Source organism: Rhinolophus sinicus, linkage group LG10 (assembly GCF_036562045.2).
Source record: "Rhinolophus sinicus isolate RSC01 linkage group LG10, ASM3656204v1, whole genome shotgun sequence".
NCBI lineage: Eukaryota > Metazoa > Chordata > Mammalia > Chiroptera > Rhinolophidae > Rhinolophus > Rhinolophus sinicus.
Window position 1 is genome coordinate 98,393,097 of NC_133759.1, and position 22,295 is coordinate 98,415,391.

The 22,295-nt window shown below is 36.5% G+C and overlaps 2 protein-coding genes across 5 annotated transcripts in view; both read left to right on the forward strand.

Annotated features, from left to right (window-relative positions):
* HMMR (hyaluronan mediated motility receptor) overlaps positions 1-6,160 on the forward strand; it is a 35,249-nt gene extending 29,089 nt beyond the window's left edge. The window contains exon 19 of the mRNA XM_074313870.1: positions 6,042-6,160. The gene's annotated coding sequence lies outside the window, so the exon portion shown is untranslated. The remainder of the gene's footprint in view (positions 1-6,041) is intronic.
* A 1,641-nt stretch (positions 6,161-7,801) lies between these two features.
* On the forward strand, positions 7,802-21,895 carry MAT2B (methionine adenosyltransferase 2 non-catalytic beta subunit). Of its 4 annotated transcripts, none has more exons than XM_074313872.1 (8): positions 7,833-7,971; positions 14,981-15,175; positions 15,673-15,784; positions 16,487-16,601; positions 16,796-16,948; positions 19,380-19,573; positions 20,510-20,623; positions 21,011-21,895. In XM_074313872.1, the coding sequence occupies exons 2-8, from the start codon at positions 15,078-15,080 to the stop codon at positions 21,179-21,181; spliced, it is 957 nt and encodes a 318-aa protein (XP_074169973.1). In that variant the 5' UTR covers positions 7,833-7,971; positions 14,981-15,077; the 3' UTR covers positions 21,182-21,895. The 4 variants fall into 4 exon arrangements, with proteins under 4 accessions (XP_019596413.1, XP_074169973.1, XP_019596408.1 ...); XM_074313871.1 differs by lacking the exon at positions 7,833-7,971 and adding an exon at positions 10,164-10,302; XM_019740854.2 differs by lacking the exon at positions 15,673-15,784 and having other exon boundaries at positions 7,802-7,971.
* The last annotated feature ends 400 nt before the right edge of the window (positions 21,896-22,295 follow it).

The following is a 22,295-nucleotide window of genomic DNA, read 5'->3' on the forward strand; positions in this document are numbered from 1 at the left end:
TTGTGGCAACCCCATGTCAAACAAGTCTATTTGCACCAAAAAGATTATGACTTTCTGAAACTCACATGATGGTTAGCAATTTTTAGCAATAAAGTATTTTTTAATTAAAGTATGTACTTTTTTTAGACACAATGATATGTGTCTAAATGATAATGAAACACTTAATAGATTAGAGTACAGTGTAAACATAACTTTTCTATGCACCACAGGGAAACCAAAAAATTTGTTTGACTTCCTTTATTGCAATATTTGCTTTATTATGATGTTCTGGAACCAAACCCACAATATCACTGAACTATACTTGTAATTAGTCCTAAAGTGAGCACTGCTCTGGTCCCACTTAACAAATCTTAAAAGGAAGACCCAAAATGATCAAACTATTTCTAAGATACTTAATTACATACCAGGGCAAAGCTCAAGAATATTTGTAGGATTGTAAAAATATCGAGCACCCAAAAAGTTAAATTCACAGTTTCTAACATCCAGTTGAAAGACTACCAGACATACAGAGAAGCAGGAAACATCACCCATAATGAAGAAAATAATCAACCCAGAACTAACACAGAGCTTAGAATTAGCAGAGGACATCAAAACAGTTATCCCATATGTACCAACAGTTTAGAGAAGACATGTAACATTAAAAAAAAAGTCCAAATCTAATTTATAAAGATAACAACTAAACTACTCGATGGGAGTAACAGTAGATTAGATATTGCAAAATGAAAGATTAGTGAAGCTGAAAACAGTAGCAGGACCTATCCAAAATGAAACAGAAACAAGATTCAAAAAATGAGCAGAGCAGGGGAAAGGGATACGGGTGTTAAAAAAGGTGAAGGAATATAGTCTAATATTGTGATAAGTTTTCACAGTGACAGATGGGTACTAGACTTAGTGGATCATCACATTGTAAGGTATAAAAATGTTGAGTCACTATATTGTACACCTGAAACTAATATAACTAATATTATATACCAAGTATACTTAAATTGTTAAAAAATGAAAGTAGGAAAAAAAAAGAACACCAGCACCAAGGTGCTCTGGGACAACTACAGGCAGGCATATATACGTAATTGGAGTTCCCAGAGGACAGAAGGAGGGATAGAAAAATTATTTGAAGAAATAATGGTGGACACATTTCCAAATATGAAAACTATCCACCCGCAGAGCCAAGGAACATAATGAACCCTAAGAACAAGAAATATGAAACATCACAATCAAATTATTAAAATGCAATGATAAAAACTATCAACCTAGAACTATCTCAACAAAAATAGTTTTCAGAAACAAAGATGATAAAGTGATTTGCAGACATAAAACAAAACAAAACAAAAAACTAAAATTATCTCCATCACCACTAGAAAAAATCTTAAAGCAAGTCCTTTAGGCAGGAGAAAAATAATGCCAAGTGGAAATACGAGTTTACACTAAGGAATGAAGAGCACCAGAAATGATAACTGCATGGGTAAATGCATGACTCTTTTCTTACTGTGTTTCCCTGAAAATAAGACCTAGCCGGACCATCAGCTCTAATGCATCTTTTGGAGCAAACATTAATATAAGACCTGGTCTTATTTTAATGTAATATAACACCGGATCTTTATAATATAATATAATAATATAATATAATACTAGATTTTATATTAATTTTTGCTCCAAAAGACGAGTTAGAGCTGATGGTCTGGCTAGGTCTTATTTTCGGGGAAACGCGGTATTACTTTAGTCTCTTTAAAAGACAATTGACTATTTAAACAAAATACATAGTTTGGAGTGTACTCATAGTAAAACTTGAGCACGACAGCAATAGCTCAAAGCCCAGGAGGGGAGAAAATGGAATTTGGTGATAGTGAGGTTCTTACACTGTATGTAGTGTGGTATAATGTTACTTAAGGATAGGTTGTGATAGCTAATAATATAAACCCTAACTAAGCAATCACTAACATAAAACACTTGCAGCCATAAGCCCATAAAACAGAATCATAAAAAATATTCGGTTAATTCAAAGGAAGACAGAAAAAGAGGGAAAGGAAAACAAAGGACAAATGGGGCTAATAGAAATCAGATAGCAATACGGTGAATTTAAACTTAACCATATCAATAGTCAACATTAAAGATAAATAAATGGTCTATATATCCCAATTAAAATACAGAAATCATCAAATTAAAAAGCAAGACTGAGTATATGTTGCCTACAAAAATTCACTTCAAACTTAAAGACAAAAATAGCTGAAAAGTAAAAGGGTATTAAAAGATACACCAAGTTGAGAGGTGACATCACCAAGATTACGCGTTAGAAAAACCTAGACCTTCCTTCCCTCCATAGACACTGGTTCAACAACGATACAGAAACACATTCCCTTTGTGAGAAATCCAGAAACTAGCTGAGAGTGCCAAGAATACACATGGGTAAAGGATAGTCTCTTCAACAAATAGTGTTAACAGAACTGGATGTCCAAAGCAAAAGAATGAAATTTGAACCTTATCGTAAACCATACACAAAAAACAACTCAAAAAATATTAAAGACCTAAATGTAAGGATTAAAGACCTTAATCTGTAAAATTACTAGAAGAAATTGTTAGGGGGAAAGCTTCTTGACATTGGTCTTGGCAATGATTTCTTGGTTGTGATACCAAAATCACAGTCAATAAAAGCAAAAATGGACAAGTGGTACTTCAACTAAAAGGATTCTGTATAACAAAGGAAAACTGTGAAAAAACAACTTATAAAATTCGAGAAAATATTTGCAAACTATATATCAGATAAGGAGTTAATTTCCAAAATATATAAGGAACTCCTACAACTCAATAGCAAAAAAAAACTAATAACCTGATTAAAAATGGGCAAGAATTTGAACAGACATTTATCCAAAGGCTACATACAAATGGCCAGCGGATTTATAAAAAGATGCGATGCCTAGGGCCTCTAATCATCAGGGAAATGTACATCAAAACCACAATGAGATATCACCTCACACCTGTTAGGATAGCTATTATCAAAAAACGAAAGAAGTGTTGGCAAGAATGTTGAAAAATTGGAATGCTTGTACACTGTTAGTGGAGATGTAAGATGTTGCAGCCGCTACGGAAAATAGTATGGAGGTTCTTCTTCAAACAAAAAATAGAACTACCATAGGATCCAGCAATCCCATTTATGGGTATTTATCCCAAATAATGGAAATGAGGATCTCAAAAGAGATATTTGCCCTCCCATGTTCATTGCAGCATTACTCACAATAGCTAAGACAGGGGAACAACCTAAATATCCATCATTGGATAAATGGATAAATAAACTGGTACTTCCAGACAATGCAATAATAATCAGCACTAAAAAGAATGAGCTACCAAGCCATGAAAAGACAAGGAGGAGGAGCTTTAAATATATATTACTAAGTGAGAGAAGCCAGTCTGAAAACACTACATACTGTATGATTCCAACTCGCACATTCTGGAAAAGGCAAAACTCTGGTGATATTGAAAAGATCAGTGGTTGCCATGGGTTGAGGGGAGGGAGAGATGAATAGGTAGAGCACAGAGGACTTATAGGGCAGTGAACATACGCTATATGATACCCTAATGATGGATACATGTCATACATTTGTCTAAACTCATAGAATGTACAACAGCAAGAGTGAGCCCTAGTAAACTGTGGACTTCGGGTGATAATGATGTGTCCATGTAGGTTCATGAGTTGTAACGTGTACCACTCTGGTAGGGGATGTTGATAGTGGGGGACGCTGTGCAGACATGAAGGCAGGGTCTATTTGGGAAACCTCTGTATCTTCCCCTCAATTTTGCTGTGAACCTAAAACTGCTCTAAAAAATTAAAGGTGTAATAAAAAAAAAAAAAAAAAAAAAAAAAGTAGGGCTGATTTAGGTGAGAAGAGAACTAACAAAATTTGGATAGAAAGTATAAGGATGTTCGTTAGGCTATTCATTACACTTTTGTGTAAGTTTGAAAATGCTTATAATACAAAATTTTAATTCCCCTACATTAGCTAAAAGGTTATAAATGTTTTAGCTCAGGACTCTCGTCAAAGTTCTGACTCAAGTTCCCCTCCTTCCTCCCCACCCTCAGCTGATGGCATCGCTACATAATTAACTGAAAATTGAAGCCGTTGGACAGGAACTTCCTTATCTGTCCTCTATTAAATTTGCCAACTTGAATACATGTGTACTCACAACTTCTGCCTTTATTCTTTGTAGCACCTTCTATTATTCTTCAAGATACAGTAATTTTAAGGGGAGGATTATACTTCTTCACTCCATTAATATCCCAAAATGTCCCTTCGTCACCTTTTCCGACTCATCCCCCCACCCATCTATAGCCAGTGTAAATCTTTTCAATTCAAGTTAATCTGTCTTCCCCAAACTCATATAAAAGAGCCCCGTCCGTCCCAGGATGGGGGTATGTTTGTCTTCTCCATCTAGTCCTGTGCTGCTGGTGTAGACTGCACGCCCCAGAACCTGGTCTTTTTTCTGGCTAGCGTGTGGCTCCATACACCCTTTCTTTCAGGACAACCTTCAAAACTTTTTAACAAAGGCTTCCGCACTGCAAGATTATGCTACACATTTTCCTCTAGTACTTTTGTTCCACATTTTAGTTAGACATTTTTAATCTGTCAAGAATTTATTAGTATAAGTAGGAATCCAGCCTTCATGTTTTTAATGGTTCGTTTTTAATTTATGTTCGTCCCCTAATAAGTTACCATATGCATATTTGAGTCTAGCTGAGTTAATTAGTATAATAGTATCTTTCACACCAACCTGGGAGGTTAAGAGGAAGATTGGGGTTGGGGAACAAGATGGTTAATCAATATGAAATTTACTTTTAGTTTCTCGAACCTATGAGTTTGATATGCCAGAGGAACATACAGGTAAAGATTCCTTTTATGCATTTGGAATGGAGAAACTGTAGCTTGGGAGAGAGATTGGGTCAAAGCCATTCATGTGGGTGTCCCAGTTACAGAAATGGGAACTGCTTGGATGGCCGAAGCAGAGGGTAGTTTACCAAAAGAGGGAAGGCTGCGAAAAAGGAGAAACAAAACTCTTTTTCTTGCCCTTGGGTATCATAATCACTTAGAGATATATTTCTCAAACTTGACTAACGTAGTCATACCCTACCAAGGAAAAAGATCTTGATTTCTTAGATCTCGATGAGTTTAGAAATTTATATACTGTCCATTTAGTTCTTCACTCAGTTCCAATGCAATGGTTAACACTACCTCAATCCAGTATCCTGGAAATTGTTGACTCAGACGAAGGTTGTTACCTAGATGATCCAAAATATGACTATTACTGTTTTAAAATTGAGGTATAAATTACATACAATAATACAAACAGTGAAGTGAACAGGTCTTAATTGTTATGGTTCAATGAGTTTTGATGAACAGCTACCCTGGTTATCCACACCCCTCTCAAGATGTAAAGCACTTCCATTATCTCAGACAGTTCATTTATGGCCTTCACCGGCAGTCCCTACCCTTCCCCCAAGGCAAGATAATTTCTTTCACCAGAGATTAGTTTCACCTACTTTAGAACTTCATATAAATGGAATCATACTCTTTTGTGTCCAGCTTCTTTCTCTCAGCTTAATGATTGTGAGACTCATTCCCATAGTTTATTTCGTTGTAGAGCTCAGCAATATTCCACAGTATGGATATACCACAATTTGTCTATCTGTTTACCTGTTGATAGATGTTTGGGTTCTGTCCAGCTTTAGGTTATTTGAGTTAAGCTACTATAAATATTCTTGCACAAGTCTTTATGGATGTGTGCTTTCATTTTTCTTGGGTAAGTACCTACCTAGAAATGGAATTACTGGGTCGCGGAATAGGGCATCGTTAGGCCAGGAGCAGAAACCATCTTATCTTCAAAGCCATTTGTACCTTGTACATGCCAGCTTGAACCATCTTATCTTAAAAGCCATCTTGTGCCTTGTGCCTGCTGGCTTGTATTTGCCTTAGACTTGGAGAAACCATCTTATCCTAGAAGCCATCTTGTCTTGCTTTGTGCCTTGCACCTGCTGACTTGAGTTTGTCTCCTAGGGGCTTATGATCAACTGGGCCTGGGCATTCTGGATTGTGGCATGGGAGCCAGGATGTGGAGCAAGAAGGCATAGTCATGCCCCGAAACCCTTTATTATGAGAGACAAAGGAATGAAAAGACCCTGAAGTATTGAAGGGGACCAGCCTCGTTTACCCCCTCCTATACAACTCCATACCCATTTTGCTTGGAGAGGTTATGGTCTTTTCTAACCTGACCTCCTGCAGCTCAAACACGACAAATAAATTCTAATGACCAATTTTGGTCTTCCCAGCCGTGCCTAACAGTAGGTATTTGTTTACTTTATAATAAACTGCTAGTTGTCTAAGGTGGTTGTATTATGTTATACTCCCACTAGCAATCAATGAGCATTCTAGATTCTAGATGCTCAAAATGCTTGTTATCATATGAGAGTCTCAGTCTTTTTAATTTTAGCCATTCTGTTAGATATATAATGGTATTTTAATGTGACTGTAATTTACGAGTACATTTCCCTGATGTTGAGGGTCTTTCTCCAAAGCTCTTTCTCCCTGAAGGGAGGCTTAGCCATTGCTTAGATACACTTATCTGATTCGGTTCATGTCACGTTCACCGGGTTAGAGCTTTGTGTGCAAAAATACTGTGCCACATTTTAACATTTAGCAACAGCATTTAGTAAGAACCACCTAGACCTTGAGACCCTGGCCCTAGCTAACATTTTTACATGATTATTGGCCGTTCTATGGCTTCAATTTGTGTGAAGTATCTGCTCAAAACTTACGTCCGTTTTAAAAATGATTTAAGATTATTGAATTTTAGTTCTTTAAATATTTTGAATATGAATCCTTTGCAGACATATATAGAGAGATTATTTTTTTCCAGTCTGTTTTTATTTCCTTAATATTGTCTTTTTGTGAACAGAAATCTTAAATTTTGTTGCATTTTAATTTATCAATTAAAAAATATGTATAAATTCTTCATTACTCATAGATTCTGCAAGCCATAGAGAGTTTACCATGTGCTATGCAATCTAAGTGGATAGTATATAGTTTTTTTGGTTTTTTTTTAGCTCTATCTGAATGGCAATTTTGTTGTTATTGTTAAATTGTTATAAAGCCATAATCCAGAGCAGTGGTACAAAATTTAATTGAGCATATCCATCACCCTTGACCTTGTTAAAAATAATATTGCTGGGCTTCACCCCTACAGAATGAATTTGTTTCATAGGTTCTGTGGTGCAGGCAGATTTAGGAATCACGGATTTAAAAGTCTTTAGTGCTTGGCCAAATTTAGGGTTATGTCACCTGCAGTTTTCTCACACAGAGGGCAAGACAGTGTTAATGGAAATAACCTGTTGCATTTTAATTTCTGCATGCTGTTACCACCTGCCATTTACTGCCCTTTGAAATAGTTAATTAGAAAGCACTGCAGGGGGGAAGCACTGGAGAACTTTACTAATTTACTGAAGATTCTGTGGTAATAAGGTGTAACTAAATAAAATATTTCAGAACAGGAATCGATTGCGTGGTCTCCATGCTTTCTAACCACTGGCTCCTGCTTTTTTTCTGCAAGAGAAAATTGCAACAAGTCTTCACAGTAAGGTGTTTTGTGTGTTTCTTAAAAATAAGTTGGTTCCCCAAACGGTTTTGCTAAAGGACCTTGACTTGTCTGGCAATTAAAAATGAAACTTCTCATTGGGTATTTTCAAGTCTGCCACAGGGAATCAGCTGCCAGTTTACTGCAATGTAGAAAACTGCACGAGATTCTGGGATTGGCATCAAAATGCTAATTTCAAAGGTCGAGTAAAGCTGGCTCTCACGTTTTCCGTGCCTGCGCTCACTGCAGGGAGAACAAAGACCCAGCCAAAGGAGGCAGGGGCTGAGATTCATCCCAAATCTGTTTTCCTGAGACAATTTTGGAACCATGCCTGAAATGCCGGAGAACATGGAACAGGTAAGAACTAGCGGTTCAGGAGATGAAGCATTTTGAAGTTAGAGTTTCTTTAAAAGCATCCAGTGAATGTCTGCTAAAAGCTGAAAGGGTGTGCAAAAAAACATCGGAAATGGGTGTCATTCATTTCTTTAAAGCATATAACTTTGAGATGTGAAACAATAAGCCAATTTTAATTATTGACCCTGCATGGAGAACTCAGCTAAGTCTTATTACTTGACAAAAATAAAATGTAGAACAGCAGTTTCATTTACCAGATTAAATGCAATGATGTAGGTGACGATTCTGTATAAATAAGACTTTTTATCGGCATCGTGTACTCTAGCCTTTCTTTGCATGACTTGAATCTGCTAAAGTTAATGTTTAGCTCCAGGTTGCTCTCTTTAAATTTATAGACTTAATTTGGATGTTGTTTATATAACGATGGCCTTTTTATTCACATAGAAACTTTCATCTTTGTGCCCCTAGAACTATACCCAAGTTTCACCTGCCAAGTATCAAACCAGATTCTCAAATGTAGGCAAGTAACTCTTTTATTCTTCCCTCTAGACAGTGCTGCTCTGAGAAACAATATGTTAATTGTATGTGCATGTCCTTAAATCTTCTTCACATTCAATACTTAATTTTTCTTTTTCCCAAGAAAGATTAGATTGCATCACAGGTTGCAATTGGAGACTTAAAAAAACCAACAACAACCCAGTTCTTAAAGAGAGAATTCAGAGGCTCTTGAATCTTCTCCCCTATTTCCATCCCCCCTTTTCTTTGTTGTCTGCAGATCATGCATATTTAGGGATGGGGCAGTCCCTCCAAGGACTTTCTAAATAACACTAAACTGATTAACAGTAATAATATGGATTAAAACAAAAATCGGAAAGCGAGGGGCCTTGGGCTCTCATTACTGTTCCAAAGAAACTTTGTTTACATAAATAAGGAATCAGTTGTTGGGGGTTGGGTAGGAACGTCGTGGGACTCAGACAAGGAAAAACTTTTTTTAAAAGGCCTCAGGCTTTAGCTCTAAGATTATACCAAAAAGGATTTTGAAAATGAGATCTTTTCAGACAGATCCAAGAGCAGTCACGTTGGTGGGCGACTTTTAGGTCTTGGTCTCCTGTGTGTCTGGACAAGAACACTCAAACTGTTCCGGGAAAAACTGGCGAACCCTACACGGTTCGTGCTGTTTTATTTACGTATGTGTATGTGTGTATGCATTTATTTTCTGAATAAGTTGCACAGGCATCCTGGCTGGCGCGGGAATTTGCAGTTTTGAAGTGAAAGAGAAATCAGTTGAGTTGTTCTCAGCACTTAAGGCTGAATCTGACTTGTTACTTAAAAAAAAAAAAAAAACAGTATAGAAGTGGTCCAGCATAACTTTCACCCCTTGATTCCTTCTTCGGCTTTCTGTTGTTGTGGAGACTAGGCTGGTGCAGCCCGAGCTGCAGCCCTGAAGGCGGTGCTGCTCAAAGGGTGTTCTCACTGTTAAATCCACTAAAATGTAGAGTCCCGGGCTCTACTACCACAGATTCTCATTCTATAATTATTGATAAAGTCTGAGAACATGCATTTTGAAGAGGCACCCAAATGATTAATCCCCCATCCCTGTACCTTCCCCTCCTGTTTTATTTTTAACTAGTTGAAAATAGTTTGGCATCTTTGGAATTTCACACACTACTTTTTAGCATCCCAGAAAGACAAATTGGTTCTACAGATGTTAATGACTCAGAGACCAACACTTTTATTTGTATTCGTTGTCTCTTTCTAAATCTCTCAAAAACACTTCTAATGCTCTAGAGATACATGTCTATTGTGTTTTCTCTCTCCCCTCACGCCCCATGACTTTAAATGTTTTATCCCAGTTTATATATTACATGTCCACTTGATTCTTATGCGCTGAGCACAGTGTGCAAACTTGAATCTCCAGGCGATGCAATTCAATCCTTCCTTAGTCAAGGAAAAAAAAGCGCATAAACAAACCCTTCAAAACAAAACTTGTGTGCCTGCCCCGCTTCAGGCCAAAGCCTTTGTTTTGTGTATCCCTTTAAGAGTTGGCGCGTGGGCTGAAAGCTACCCGAGCACACCGCCCCCTTTTGGGGGGGGCATTGGCGGAACGTGTCCAATCAACAGGCGCGACCTTGGCGGCGGAAGCCGGAAGCGGTGAGCGGGACCGGCCTGGACCTATAGGAAGCGAGCCGAGGGCGAGGGAGCTGCGGCCCGCGACGGTCCAGGACTGGAGGAAGTGGCGGTCGCTGAGGCGGCTGCGTGAAGACCGCGGACATGGTGGGGCGGGAGAAGGAGCTCTCCATCCACTTCGTTCCCGGGAGCTGCCGGCTGGTGGAGGTGAAGGAGTCCTCCCGGGGGTCTCGTGGGGACCAGGGCTGCAGAGGGGGACGACCCAGGTCTCAGGGGTTCGAGTTGTTTTCCTGGCGCATCATCCCTGAGTTGGAGCTTCTGGCGCGAGTCTGCTCAGTGCCACCTTCCAGCCCTGGGAGACCTGGGCGGCGCCATTGAGTTTGTTTACCTCGGCACACACCCGTTAGTCTTTCCCAGCCTCTGCGACGGGAAATCGAGTAGATCGGGTTTCACGTTTTGAGTCTCCAGTCTCCCCTTTCGGGAATGAAGAAGGGTTTTCAGAGCTGTTGTCAGTTTTGATTTTTTTCTTAATTTTTTTTTTTTTTTTTAATCCGTGTCCGTATCCCTCGATCTTACCTGTTTGTATCTCTTAGGAAGAAGGGGGAAAGGTATTTCAGAAATACTAACAGTATTGGAGATGACAACTTACTCAACTCTTAGTTTATACAAAATACAAAAACTACGTTATGCGTTGTACATGTTATTTACTGTAATCTTAGTAACTACCAGATTGTTTTTCCTCCATTTTACGGAGGAGGCAATTGAGGCTTAGAGGGTAAGTCCGTGGCCCAAGTTCGTTCAGTACTGTTTGGACCTAGGATTCAAATGCAGGTCTCTTTTTCTGGGGCTTTCAACTACTATGGAGGTTGCAGAAAGGAAGCTACTACTGTGTTTGGGAAAGACTCTCCCTCCTCTATTCCAGCCCTCCCAGCATTCATCAATCAACAGAATATTTTGTCGGGTTTAAAAGAAGACATTTACTCCACTGTCTAAATTTTTTCAGCTGGGCTGAACAAATTAACAGATTAACGGGAAAATCAAATATTCAATACATACTCATGGGGAATTCACATAAGCATGAAAATTTCAAAGATAGCGAGGCAGCATTGAGTATATAAGACATTCTGGACAAAGGAGAGAAGGGGTGAGATGGGGTTTTAGATTTCAGGAGTGAGAATGAGTGATTTCCAGATAGTTCAGGAATAGCTGAACATACATGATAGAAAAATTCTTGTTAGGCAACTCAGAAACAATGGGACATGGGGTATCTAGCTAATAGGCTTGGAGTCTTCCTGACTAATTCTGGGGTAAAAATTCTTAAGCCAAATCTCCCTTCCCAGCATAGGTTTTTCTGTCTGCATCTCTTGGGCAGGAAATGGGGAGAGTCTCAAAGGTTCTCTGAGTCTTGTTTCTTAAACAGCTGAAAGTCTATATCCTAAAAGCAGCTTCAGGGTAGCGAAATGTTGGTTCCCTTCAATATCTAGCATGGGGTTAAGAAGACCGGTAATGTCCCGACCAATATGTCTTGTGGGTATAATAGGAGGTGGCAGCTTTTGGTAATGCAAAATTTTTTCACCTGCAAATGTAGAGTGTACAGTGATTACAAGTAACTTTGGGGTTTTGAGGGTAAAGTTAGAATAGATTGGCTATTTAAACCTTTATATTCCTATGTACCCCAAATAGTGCTGAGTACTTCTTACCTATTTTTAGCTTACATGGATACATACGTATTGGTATGTGTATGTGCGTGTATAAAACGCAAGTTTCAGAGTAGGAGTTCAGGAGCCTAATGAAAATGGGGTTTCCTTTGTTACAAATGGTACAACCAAGAAGCTTGGCATGTATTTGCTCCTCTCAAAACATGTATAGAATTAAAACCCACTTGTGAGAATGAGGGCTGTCTTCTAGTTTATGTTAAGAGAAACACAGTAGTGGTTTTTTAAAAATAATACTGGCTGGGGCATACAATTGGGTGATAGTAGGAGTTAGACCAGTGTCATCTAAGTAGTCATGGGATCTTAAAAAGTTTTTTAAAAGTCCAGGAATGTCTACTCAAAGATCTGCCTTGACAGGAATGTTGTGAGGATCAGTTAAAAACTTCACTTAATTTAAGATGTGCTAAAAATAGCAAAGTATTGTTATATTTACTACTAACGTTTATGAAGATCTCTGTTTAGATATTAGTGATGTTTCACCCTACTTTTTCTAGGATATTTTTAATGCAAGTATGCTAAATTAGAAATCCCAGAGTATTGTTTTGGATCATTCTGAAGGTGTCATTTATTTTTCATTATGTATACAGTTTATTTGAGTTGATTTGCATAAGAAGAGTGGTAGTTCTACATTTATTTATCTTCGTTTAATTTTTCAAGAATTTTCTTGGTGTCTGTAAATCTGGTTACTTGAAGTTGCTGAATTCTGTACATCTAAAGTGTTTATACAATAAGAGGCAAATATGTTCAGAGTAACTTAAAGTGCTGTTTGATAGAATTTATCTGTAAGGTAATAAAAATTGAGAAAGACTTTTCAGGCAGACAGAATATTTTCAACTCTTTCTTGTGGTTTAGATTAACTAAACAACTTTTTAGTCTTCCATTCTGAGTTCCTTAGGGTGTTTGGACATTCCTCAGTTTTGCAGAACTAAATTTGTAGAGTAATGGTCCAAAGTAATTTTCAGAGGACTATTTCATTTAAAAATAAAACAATCAAAACAGTGTGCTTTAAAAAGCTTAGGTAAGGTTCTGTTTGTATAGAAACTCACAAATAGAAGAGTTATTTTCGTTTGGCATCTTTTAATTTCAGAGTGATGCACATTTTATTTGCATCCACTGATACACTTGTAATTGAAATGGAAAAATCTTTTGGTTCCTATACTGTGACAAAAGATACTCATTGAGTCTCTAGAGAGACTAAGTGAAAAGAGTAAAAGTTACTTTACGTAGGTAAATTCACACTCTTCAGACCCCTGTGTGGTAAGGATAACAGGGAAAATGTTAGAATTGTAGAACTGGAAAGCTGGAAGATCCTTGTCATCTTGTCCAAATGCTTCATTCATAAGATCAGTAGAGATGGAGTAACTTCTCAGTACCACAGTTGGTGACAGAGCAGATAAAACTTAATTCTCGTGATTCCAAATACAAGTTCAAAAGATTGAGACAAAGTTCAGAATGTATTTGGCTGGACCAGAGAAGCAAGAAGACCTAAGTTCTTGTCATAACCTTTTCCCTTTTACAGTGGGCAAAACTTTTAACATCTCTACACTTCAGGTTCCTCACCTTGGAAATAGATCTGCCCTGCCAAACAAGGCTATTTTTATGATCAAAAGGAATGATTATGATCAGAAGATATGGTAATAGGTTTATGTAACACTTGATAGTTTTCAAATATAAGATTGTTTGGAATCATTTCTGTTTCAGAAAAGTTTCAGATCTTTGCTCTTGGAATAATGAAAATTCTTGAGCATTGACATCTGACCATATTTCCCCAGGGTGTAAGGATGTAAGGTTGTATTTTTTCCATGCATCTCTATCCTTTTTTAAAGTTAAGTGTATTATATTTCCTAAAATGCCTTGCTGTGCTTGTAACAATACTGTATTGCGTCACATTTAAGAAGCTCTTGATTATAAGGTCATCTGGGCCCTTATTTAAAGATGCACTAAAAAGCAGAAAACACTGCCAAACTGACACATTTCATACGATGCACATCTATTTCATTCATTTAACCGAGATGTTAAAAAGAGGAAACTGTGTTTCACAGACTCAGTGAGGTATGCAGGAATCTTAATCTACTGTAGTAACCTTTGTATCTTGCATAATGCTTGTTCTTCGACTTTTTTCTAATTTTCCTTTTTAACGGGCAAAGGGGGAAAGATTTCACTTTTAGAAAGGTAGATGGCAATTTTTTGGCTTGTTTGAAAGAGAAATTTGTCTTTAAGAAAGCTTTGCACTTTCCTGGAATTCAAGATTGTAGTTCTCAAGCATCACACTTAGTAGAAATGCATATTATCTGAGAGCCTTCCAGATGTTTCTGATCCATACCCTGGATCCTGAGAACCACTGACCTAAGAACTGCTGTAGTTCTTTGCTTCTTAGAGTGACGTAAAAAGTGAGAAATAGAAGAGACCGAATCATAGCTCTAAATAGTATTTTCCTGGAGATCTTTATGGTATTTATCCTGTGTAAATTTTTCTGAGTGTATCTCTGCTAGACTTGGCATGTTTTGGCCTCTTCACAATTCAGTCTTTGTAGAGTTGTTTTCTTGCCAAAATTCAAAGAAAATATTTTGCTGGCCGAAATCCTTGTTTTCCTAAGTCTTCACTTAGAGTGGAGTTTTGGCAACAGAGTCTGGATGAATTTTCCTTCAACTTTTAAAATGTCTTGAAACTGGTTGAACTAAAGAAAAAAATATTTCAGAACTTCCCTTTATGCTGTCTCTTTCATTTCAGGTTTTTCCTATTATAAAAATACCTGGTTTTGGTGGCCTTTCCTTTTTTGTAAATGTGTATGTAGTCTGCTAAGTTATTCTGCTGGATAAGGGCTGAAAAGGAAAGATGTTTGGTTATTGTAGGTGTATTTAACGTTTTAGACAGTTCAGAATTAGGTGACTAACAACACTTGAAATAATAAGTCTTCAAGAGGATAAAATTTAATAAAACTTCTGTTTTTTTTTTTAGTAGCAAATGTTGACTTTATTCAAGAATCTGAAAGGAAATGGGTGTTCCTCATCTTGGAAAGAAGGGAAATTTGAGAAACGATGCCTTGCAAATACAACTTAAATTGTTTCCTAAATAGTCGTTCCTTTTAATTTTGGTGTGTAAGGAATTTTTTTATGTTTCACAATAGCAACACAGTAAATAATCCTTTTTCTCCCCTCTTTACCCTTTAGGAGGAAGTTAACATCCCCAACAGGCGGGTCCTGGTTACTGGTGCCACTGGGCTTCTTGGCAGAGCTGTGTACAAAGAATTTCAGCAGAATAATTGGCATGCCATTGGATGTGGTTTTAGGAGAGCAAGACCAAAGTTTGAACAGGTTAATCTGTTGGATTCTGATGCAGTTCATCACATCATTTATGATTTTCAGGTATGGTTTAGTGTATTTTCACACACCTGTAAACTATATTAAGAATCATCTAGAAGATATAGAAAGCGTTGCTCTCAAGGAAGTTGCTGTACTGAAGCTCTAACCTGTTAGGTAGCAATATCCAGTGCACTTTTTTTTTATCATGGCAAAGTGTATGCAGTCCTTGAGAAGATTAGGCAAGAGACCGAAATATAAAGCATTTTATTAAAAGCTGATATTTATGAAGTACTCTTGTAAGTACCACTTAATATGCAACTGTTCTTTTAATATTACCTGTAAACCTTACAAAATAGATAACATCATCTCCATTTTAGAGATGACAAAGGCTTAGAGAGGTTAAATAACTTGTTGGCCGTGGTCATAGTACCACAGAAAAAAATAGGTTTTGTTCCATCTCTAATCAAATGGAGTGTGCAGGTTCTTTCTAAAAATGTGTTCCAAGTAACACTTGCAACGGAATCTTTTGGGCAACTTGTTCTTCGGCCTCTCTTTCCCAGAGATTTTAATTCAGTAAGTCGGTGGTGGGACCCAGGACTCTACATTTTAAGAAGCACCCCAGACTGTGTACATTCAAGTTTGAAAACAGCTACGATCGTGCTCCCTCAAGTAGTGAGTTGTTGAGGGGGACATTTGGTATGTGGGTACAACATAGCCTTGCCTGTCCTGTCCGTGATTGTCCCAAATATTAGCTCTGGCTCAGCTCTTCTGGGAAATAGGTGCCTCTTCTCTCCAAAGGACCCTCTGCATTCCTCTATCTTGACGTCTGTCACAATATAGTCAAACAGCCTTTTCACATATTTGTCTTTTCCACTTGATTATGAAATCCTTGCTCTCTGCACAGTGCTTAGTATATAGGCGACATACGAAATGCTCAACTGGGAATATAATTTTTATAGGTAGTTGATTCTCTTTAAATGATTGGTCTAAGATTTGAATTTATGAATTTGATTGGCAATTGGTATTCCTTTTCCTTTAACAGATTTCTTAGTATTTAGGTCATGTTAATCACACATCATATTAATCACACAAATGATAGCTCTTTTCTCCCATCCAAATGAGGGGATGAAGCTTATTTTGATTGAGAACTAGAGCTGTTGACCTAGAGGGTTGTCTGGTGCCTAGGGCTTACTCAATGGCTCTTTCCTTTTAAAGGAAGTTTGAACCTTGAAAAAGGGAAACGTGGGAAAACTACCTCAAAAATTACAATGATTCGATGGAATGTCAACTTTTTTCTACAAATAATTTACTGTTGGAAGGCTTCAGTTTCTGTTATATTCCTTTTTGGGTTAAAAATCAATACTTAACTTCCAGCCCCATGTCATAGTACATTGTGCAGCAGAGAGAAGGCCAGATGTTGTAGAAAATCATCCAGATGCTGCGGCTCAACTTAATGTGGACGCTTCTGGGAATTTAGCAAAGGAAGCAGGTAATGATGACTGTATAAAATCTTTATGAAATATTAAATGATCTCTGAGTTTATAAAGATTAAAGTTTTGTGAATTGCTCATAAGACATTTGTTTTTATATATGATGAATAAGCCATTATTACATCAATTCCAGTGAAGAGTAAAGAGTAATGTCATACTAATTTAAGAGATTCTTTTCTGTCTTTTTTTGTAGCTGCAATTGGAGCCTTTCTAATCTATATTAGCTCAGATTATGTATTTGATGGAACAAATCCTCCTTACAGAGAGGAAGACATACCAAGTCCCCTAAATCTGTATGGCAAAACAAAATTAGAAGGAGAAAAAGCTGTCCTGCAGAACAATTTAGGTAAGAAACAGCAATCTCTTCAGCTCCTGATTGTTTTTGAGGATTCCTTTCTGTTTATTTTTTATACACGTACATACATGCATACATATATACCTATGTATGTACTTACAGAGGGTCCCTAAAGAAATGTATACACGTTTTAAGAAAGGAAAAAACTATTCAAATGGTAATACTCAATATATACCAATAACAAAAGATGAATACAAGTCACATTTGACTTCTGCAATTACAAGAGGTGCTCAAAATGGTTATCATCATCGTCCAGCCACTTCTGATTATGGCGAACTACTGCTTGAGCAACGCTGACCAAAATGTCCACTTGTATCTCTGCGCGTGCCACTTCAGTTTCTTCCCGAAATATCGCCATTGTAGCCGGTTTTCTACAGTACACCACATCCTTTAAGGTCCCCCATAGGTAGAAGTAAAGGTGTGTTAAGTCAGAAGAATGCTCTCGATTTTCAAATGCCAGTTCAAAATGGTCTTGTGCTCCTCGAACAACAACTGTGCTTCTGCCATTTTCTTTGACTGTCCTGCCTGTCACATGGTGACTCTAGCATTCATTTGATTAACGCCATCTTTTGAGCGAACGTCATACTATATACATTGCTACCATAATTCAACTTTGAAAAGTACTACATAGATAGCATCTGTAAAATGTGTATACATTTTTTTGGCACCCCAAGTGTATGTATGTGTGTATGTGTGTATATATATATTAATCAAGGATCACAAATCATTGGAGAAAAATTAGAGCATGTAGTTAATAAAAAAGAAAATTAAGAATTTTAGAAATGTTGAAAAATGTATGAATCCTTCAAGACTTTTTTCCGCTGTCAGTGTATACATAAATATCGTTATATAGAAAGAACAAATCATATAGTACAAATTTTGTGATCTAATTTCAAAAAATTGGTCAATATAATTCCCTTAGATTGAGGTATTTTGTTATTTGTGTGGTTTCTCTTTTTTTTCCTATGTGTATTTGCCTATACATACATATATACATATATGTATATGTGCTGGTTATAAAAGGTATAACCTCCTTGGAAAAAAAAATTAAAAAATATAAAATTGTAAATAGTGTAAGTTCTTTTATAATGCTACCTCAGAGAGAAGCACCAAATTTGGTTACGTATGGAAGTGCCTTTTGTGATTTTTTAATATATGCGTGTTGTTTTGTGATCTGTTTTTCCCCCACATACTTGCATTTCAGTACACGTGGAGCCATTTCTTGGGTATCTTTTTCCTATCAGTGGCTGCATAGCACTTGGTTTAACGATCCCCTGCACTAAAACTACTGCCTAAGATGTCCTTGCGCAGCATCCCTTGGTATAGATATCATATTAATAGACATTCCGTTTTTAGGCTTTTCCTATTATGAATTATCCTGCAGAAATTACCCTTGAATACATACTTACATACAGTTACCCACTAAGTTAACTTAATTAAAAAGGTCTGTTGTAACCCCTCAGTAGGGACCAACATAAAATTAAAATACCTCATAAATCCTTTTTTTTTTTTTTAACTTTTTGTTCATTTAAGTGTGTTTTTCCAGGACCCATCAGCTCCAAGTCAAGTAGTTATTTCAGTCTAGCTGTGGAGGGCGCAGCTCACAGTGGCCCATGCAGGTATTAAACTAGCAACCTTGTTGCTAAGAGGACCACGCTCTAACCAACTGAACCAAAAGGGCCGCCCCATAATTCTTTAATTAATAATTTCAAGAATTATGTGGTGAATACTCACAAACCCTTTATATGGATTCACTAATTGTTAATGTTTTGCCACATGTGTTTTGTACATATAAATTTTTTTTTTCTGAACTCATTAAGAATTACTGGATTTAATCCCCAGATTCTTTATCGCGTATCTTCTAACAAGAATGTTCTTTACAATGCAGTTATCACACTCAGGAAATTTAGTATTACTGTACTATAATATACAGTCTTTATAGGAATTTTCCCAATTGTCCCAATAATGCCCTTTATTACATTTTACTCTTTATCTAGGATCCAATCAAGGATCATTCATCACATTTAGTTTTATTTTTAATCATCATAATGATGAAGACATTATATATAAAAATACCCTAAATGAGAGAATATTTGAAACCATTCAGGATCACATTTGTTAAATGGGCTTCATTATAGGTGAGCTGTGTCATTTTGGTATCTTGCAAGTTTTCTACTACGATATTGTTTAAACCCACATATTTTCATCTTATATCAAGACTTAAGAACCAGTTAGTTTTTGCTTTTTTTTTTCCAGTTACAGTTGACATTCAATATTACATTAGTTTCAGGTGTACAACATAGTTGTTAGACGTTTATGTAACTTAAGAAGTCCCCCCCCAATAAGTCTAGTACCCTCCTAGCACCATACATAGTTATTGAAGAACCAGTCAGCTTTAAAATACTACCTGCTTCATTTCTAGGAGCTGCTGTTTTGAGAATTCCTGTTCTGTATGGAGAAGTCGAAAAGCTTGAAGAAAGTGCCGTGACTGTTATGTTTGATAAAGTGCAGTTCAGCAACAAGTCAGCGAACATGGACCACTGGCAGCAGAGATTCCCCACACACGTCAAAGATGTAGCCACCGTGTGTCGTCAGCTAGCAGAGAAGAGGATGCTGGTGAGAATCTTGGGCAGGAAGATGTCCTAACTTCCATCACAGGGGAAATCCTGTTAATGAATGAAAATTAAAGTGCTTTTTTTTTTTTAAAAACTACAAGACCAGACAAAAATAGTTTACAGATAGGAGGCTGTATTTGTAATAAAAATATCATATTCTTGTATTTACAGTCATTTCTCAAATACTACAGACACCATTTATCATTGTTTTATTGCAATATGACTGAATACGTGTATTTTTATTGTGAGTAACAGTAATCTGAAGTTTTTTAAGAAGGTACTCATAAGATCTACGTAATGTCAAAAAAAATCTACATAGGTATTTATAATTTCAGCCGTTTTAAGAATAATGTGGTTTTTTGTTTTTGTTTTTAGATAGCTGAATAGGAGTTAATTTTAAACTTTTGAAAAAGTTGGAGCTAAATAGAATATTCATAAAAAGAAAGGTCAGAGGCTGATTTATTTTAGAATATAAAATACATGACTGTACTTTTTACATAAAAATTTATATATATATGTATATATGTATATCTTGAATATGTACTGTCAGTATTTAAGGATGTTATGACTAATTAGCTCATCTTGAAAAATGGTTCTTAAGTTTTGTTTTTAGCTTCTTACTATAATTAGAAATACTCATTAAATTGGGCTGTGTTTCCATAAAATCTGTAATCATTTTTAGGATTCCCACTAAGTAAAATGGGAGTCATTTATATTTTCATTTAAAAACATTCTCAAGGCTAAATTCTAGAAATTGCTTTTTATGTTTAGCTGGGAATACTTATAGGGATTCTATTTTAGATTTCTTGTGGAGAACATTCCAGAAAGGAGAGATGCATTTCTTTTTTGGACATTTTAAATTACCTTTCTTGTCAGACCTACCATTTCATTCAACTCAAAAAGTTGAAACTATTTTGAATTTGTGTGTCCTTGTTAGGATCCATCAATTAAAGGAACTTTTCATTGGTCTGGCAACGAACAGATGACTAAGTATGAAATGGCGTGTGCGATTGCAGATGCCTTCAACCTCCCCAGCAGTCATTTAAGACCTGTAAGTACACACATTTAAACTCTCGCCTTTCGAAAGTCCAGAACCATTACGGAAGTGTGTATCACTACCATTTTCATGTTGCTTTGGAAGTATTGGTAACTTCATTTTCAGGTAGTAATCAAAGTGGACTTCGCTTGTATCTTCTCAGTTTATATTGTTATTTTTCTCTAAATTATCATGTATGATAAAGAAGTCCGTAAGTATTGGTGTAGCTTATAGAAGAAGTATTGTCTTGATTGTTGCAGACTTTTTCTTTATTTTTCCAGGGATCAAATCTGATTTCTTGCACTGAGGTAAAAAAAAAAAAAAAATGAAGTAGAGAATGTAAAACCTGAACATGTAGCTTTCCATTTATTTTTGATATTTTGCTTTTATTTTTCTTTAAAGATAACTGACAGCCCTGTCTTAGGAGCACAACGTCCGAGAAATGCTCAGCTTGACTGCTCCAAATTAGAGACCTTGGGCATTGGCCAGCGAACACCATTTCGAATTGGAATTAAAGAATCACTCTGGCCTTTCCTCATTGATAAGAGATGGAGACAAACGGTCTTTCATTAGTGTATGTCTTGTCTTTTTTTGTAATGATAACTACAGTATGTGGCACTTTTTAAAGAAAAAGAAATAGTTTTGTATGCGTGCTCTTTAATTGTGACTCATGATCTTTCAGGTAAATGATGCCCTTGCACTAGTGAAATTGTGTAAAAAACTACGGTCAATAATGCCTTGTTTGAAGTCATGTTTCTTTTCATCATTTTGTTGGTTCTGGCTCTGAGTATAGTAGATGATTATTCTTAAATGAGCCAGGATGAAACATCTGCTGTAGATTTTCTTTGGGGGGTGGCGGGATGAAATGCATTATCCATTCCTATAACCTCTACATTGTTAGGACTTTTGCAACTGTTGACCTTTTTGTTTTAAAGTGTATTAAATAGTATGAAAATCAATGGTGTTCATGATAAGTTTCACTTGAGCGCAGATCAAAATGTTTGAAGAAAGAAACTTTATTTTTGCAACTTAAATACAGTTTTTATGCTTGAGATATTTCAACATGTTATGTATATTGGAGCTCCTGCAGCTTGATGCCTCCTGCTTTTGTAGCAGTGGGCACTTGACAGAGAGCATGTGTGTATGTATTTTTTAAATATATATAAAAGTGTCCTTTTCACTCCATGTTACAAAGAGATATTTCATATGTGTGATTAATAATAATGGGCCTTGTAAGTATTTTGACCATTCATGAATAACAATAAATATGTACTGCTGGCATGGTAATGCTTAGTTTTCTTGTATTTACTTCTTTTTTTAAATGTAAGGACTAACCATCTAAACTAATTGTTGTTTTGTTGCTTTACTGTAACAGGCATAGGAGAGAATATAGTTAACATTAAGATATAAAACAAAATAATAAAATGAACACCGGTGAACCTACCATTGGAGATCTAAAATGTTACAGACATTGTATCTACTTGTGTCAACTGATTGTTTTTTAACTAAAACTAAGTAACTATGTAATCTTGTTATATATTTATACAGAATGTTCCTTCTGAAGAATGCAGAGTATTTGACTGTATTATCTATACTAAGTAATACTCAGGTGACCTTAGCCTCAACAGTAACTTTGGTCCGTAAGAAGAAAGCGCAAAGGTAGAGTGACTTATATGACTAGGCTTCT

Excerpts from the sequence above, each read along its gene's own strand:
- MAT2B (XM_019740849.2), top strand. The coding sequence starts at position 10,240 with ATGGTGGGGCGGGAGAAGGAGCTCTCCATCCACTTCGTTCCCGGGAGC. Across the intron at positions 19,574-20,509 it reads TAGCAGAGAAGAGGATGCTG|GATCCATCAATTAAAGGAAC; the intron begins GTGAGAATCTTG and ends TGTCCTTGTTAG. Across the intron at positions 20,624-21,010 it reads CCAGCAGTCATTTAAGACCT|ATAACTGACAGCCCTGTCTT; the intron begins GTAAGTACACAC and ends TTTTCTTTAAAG.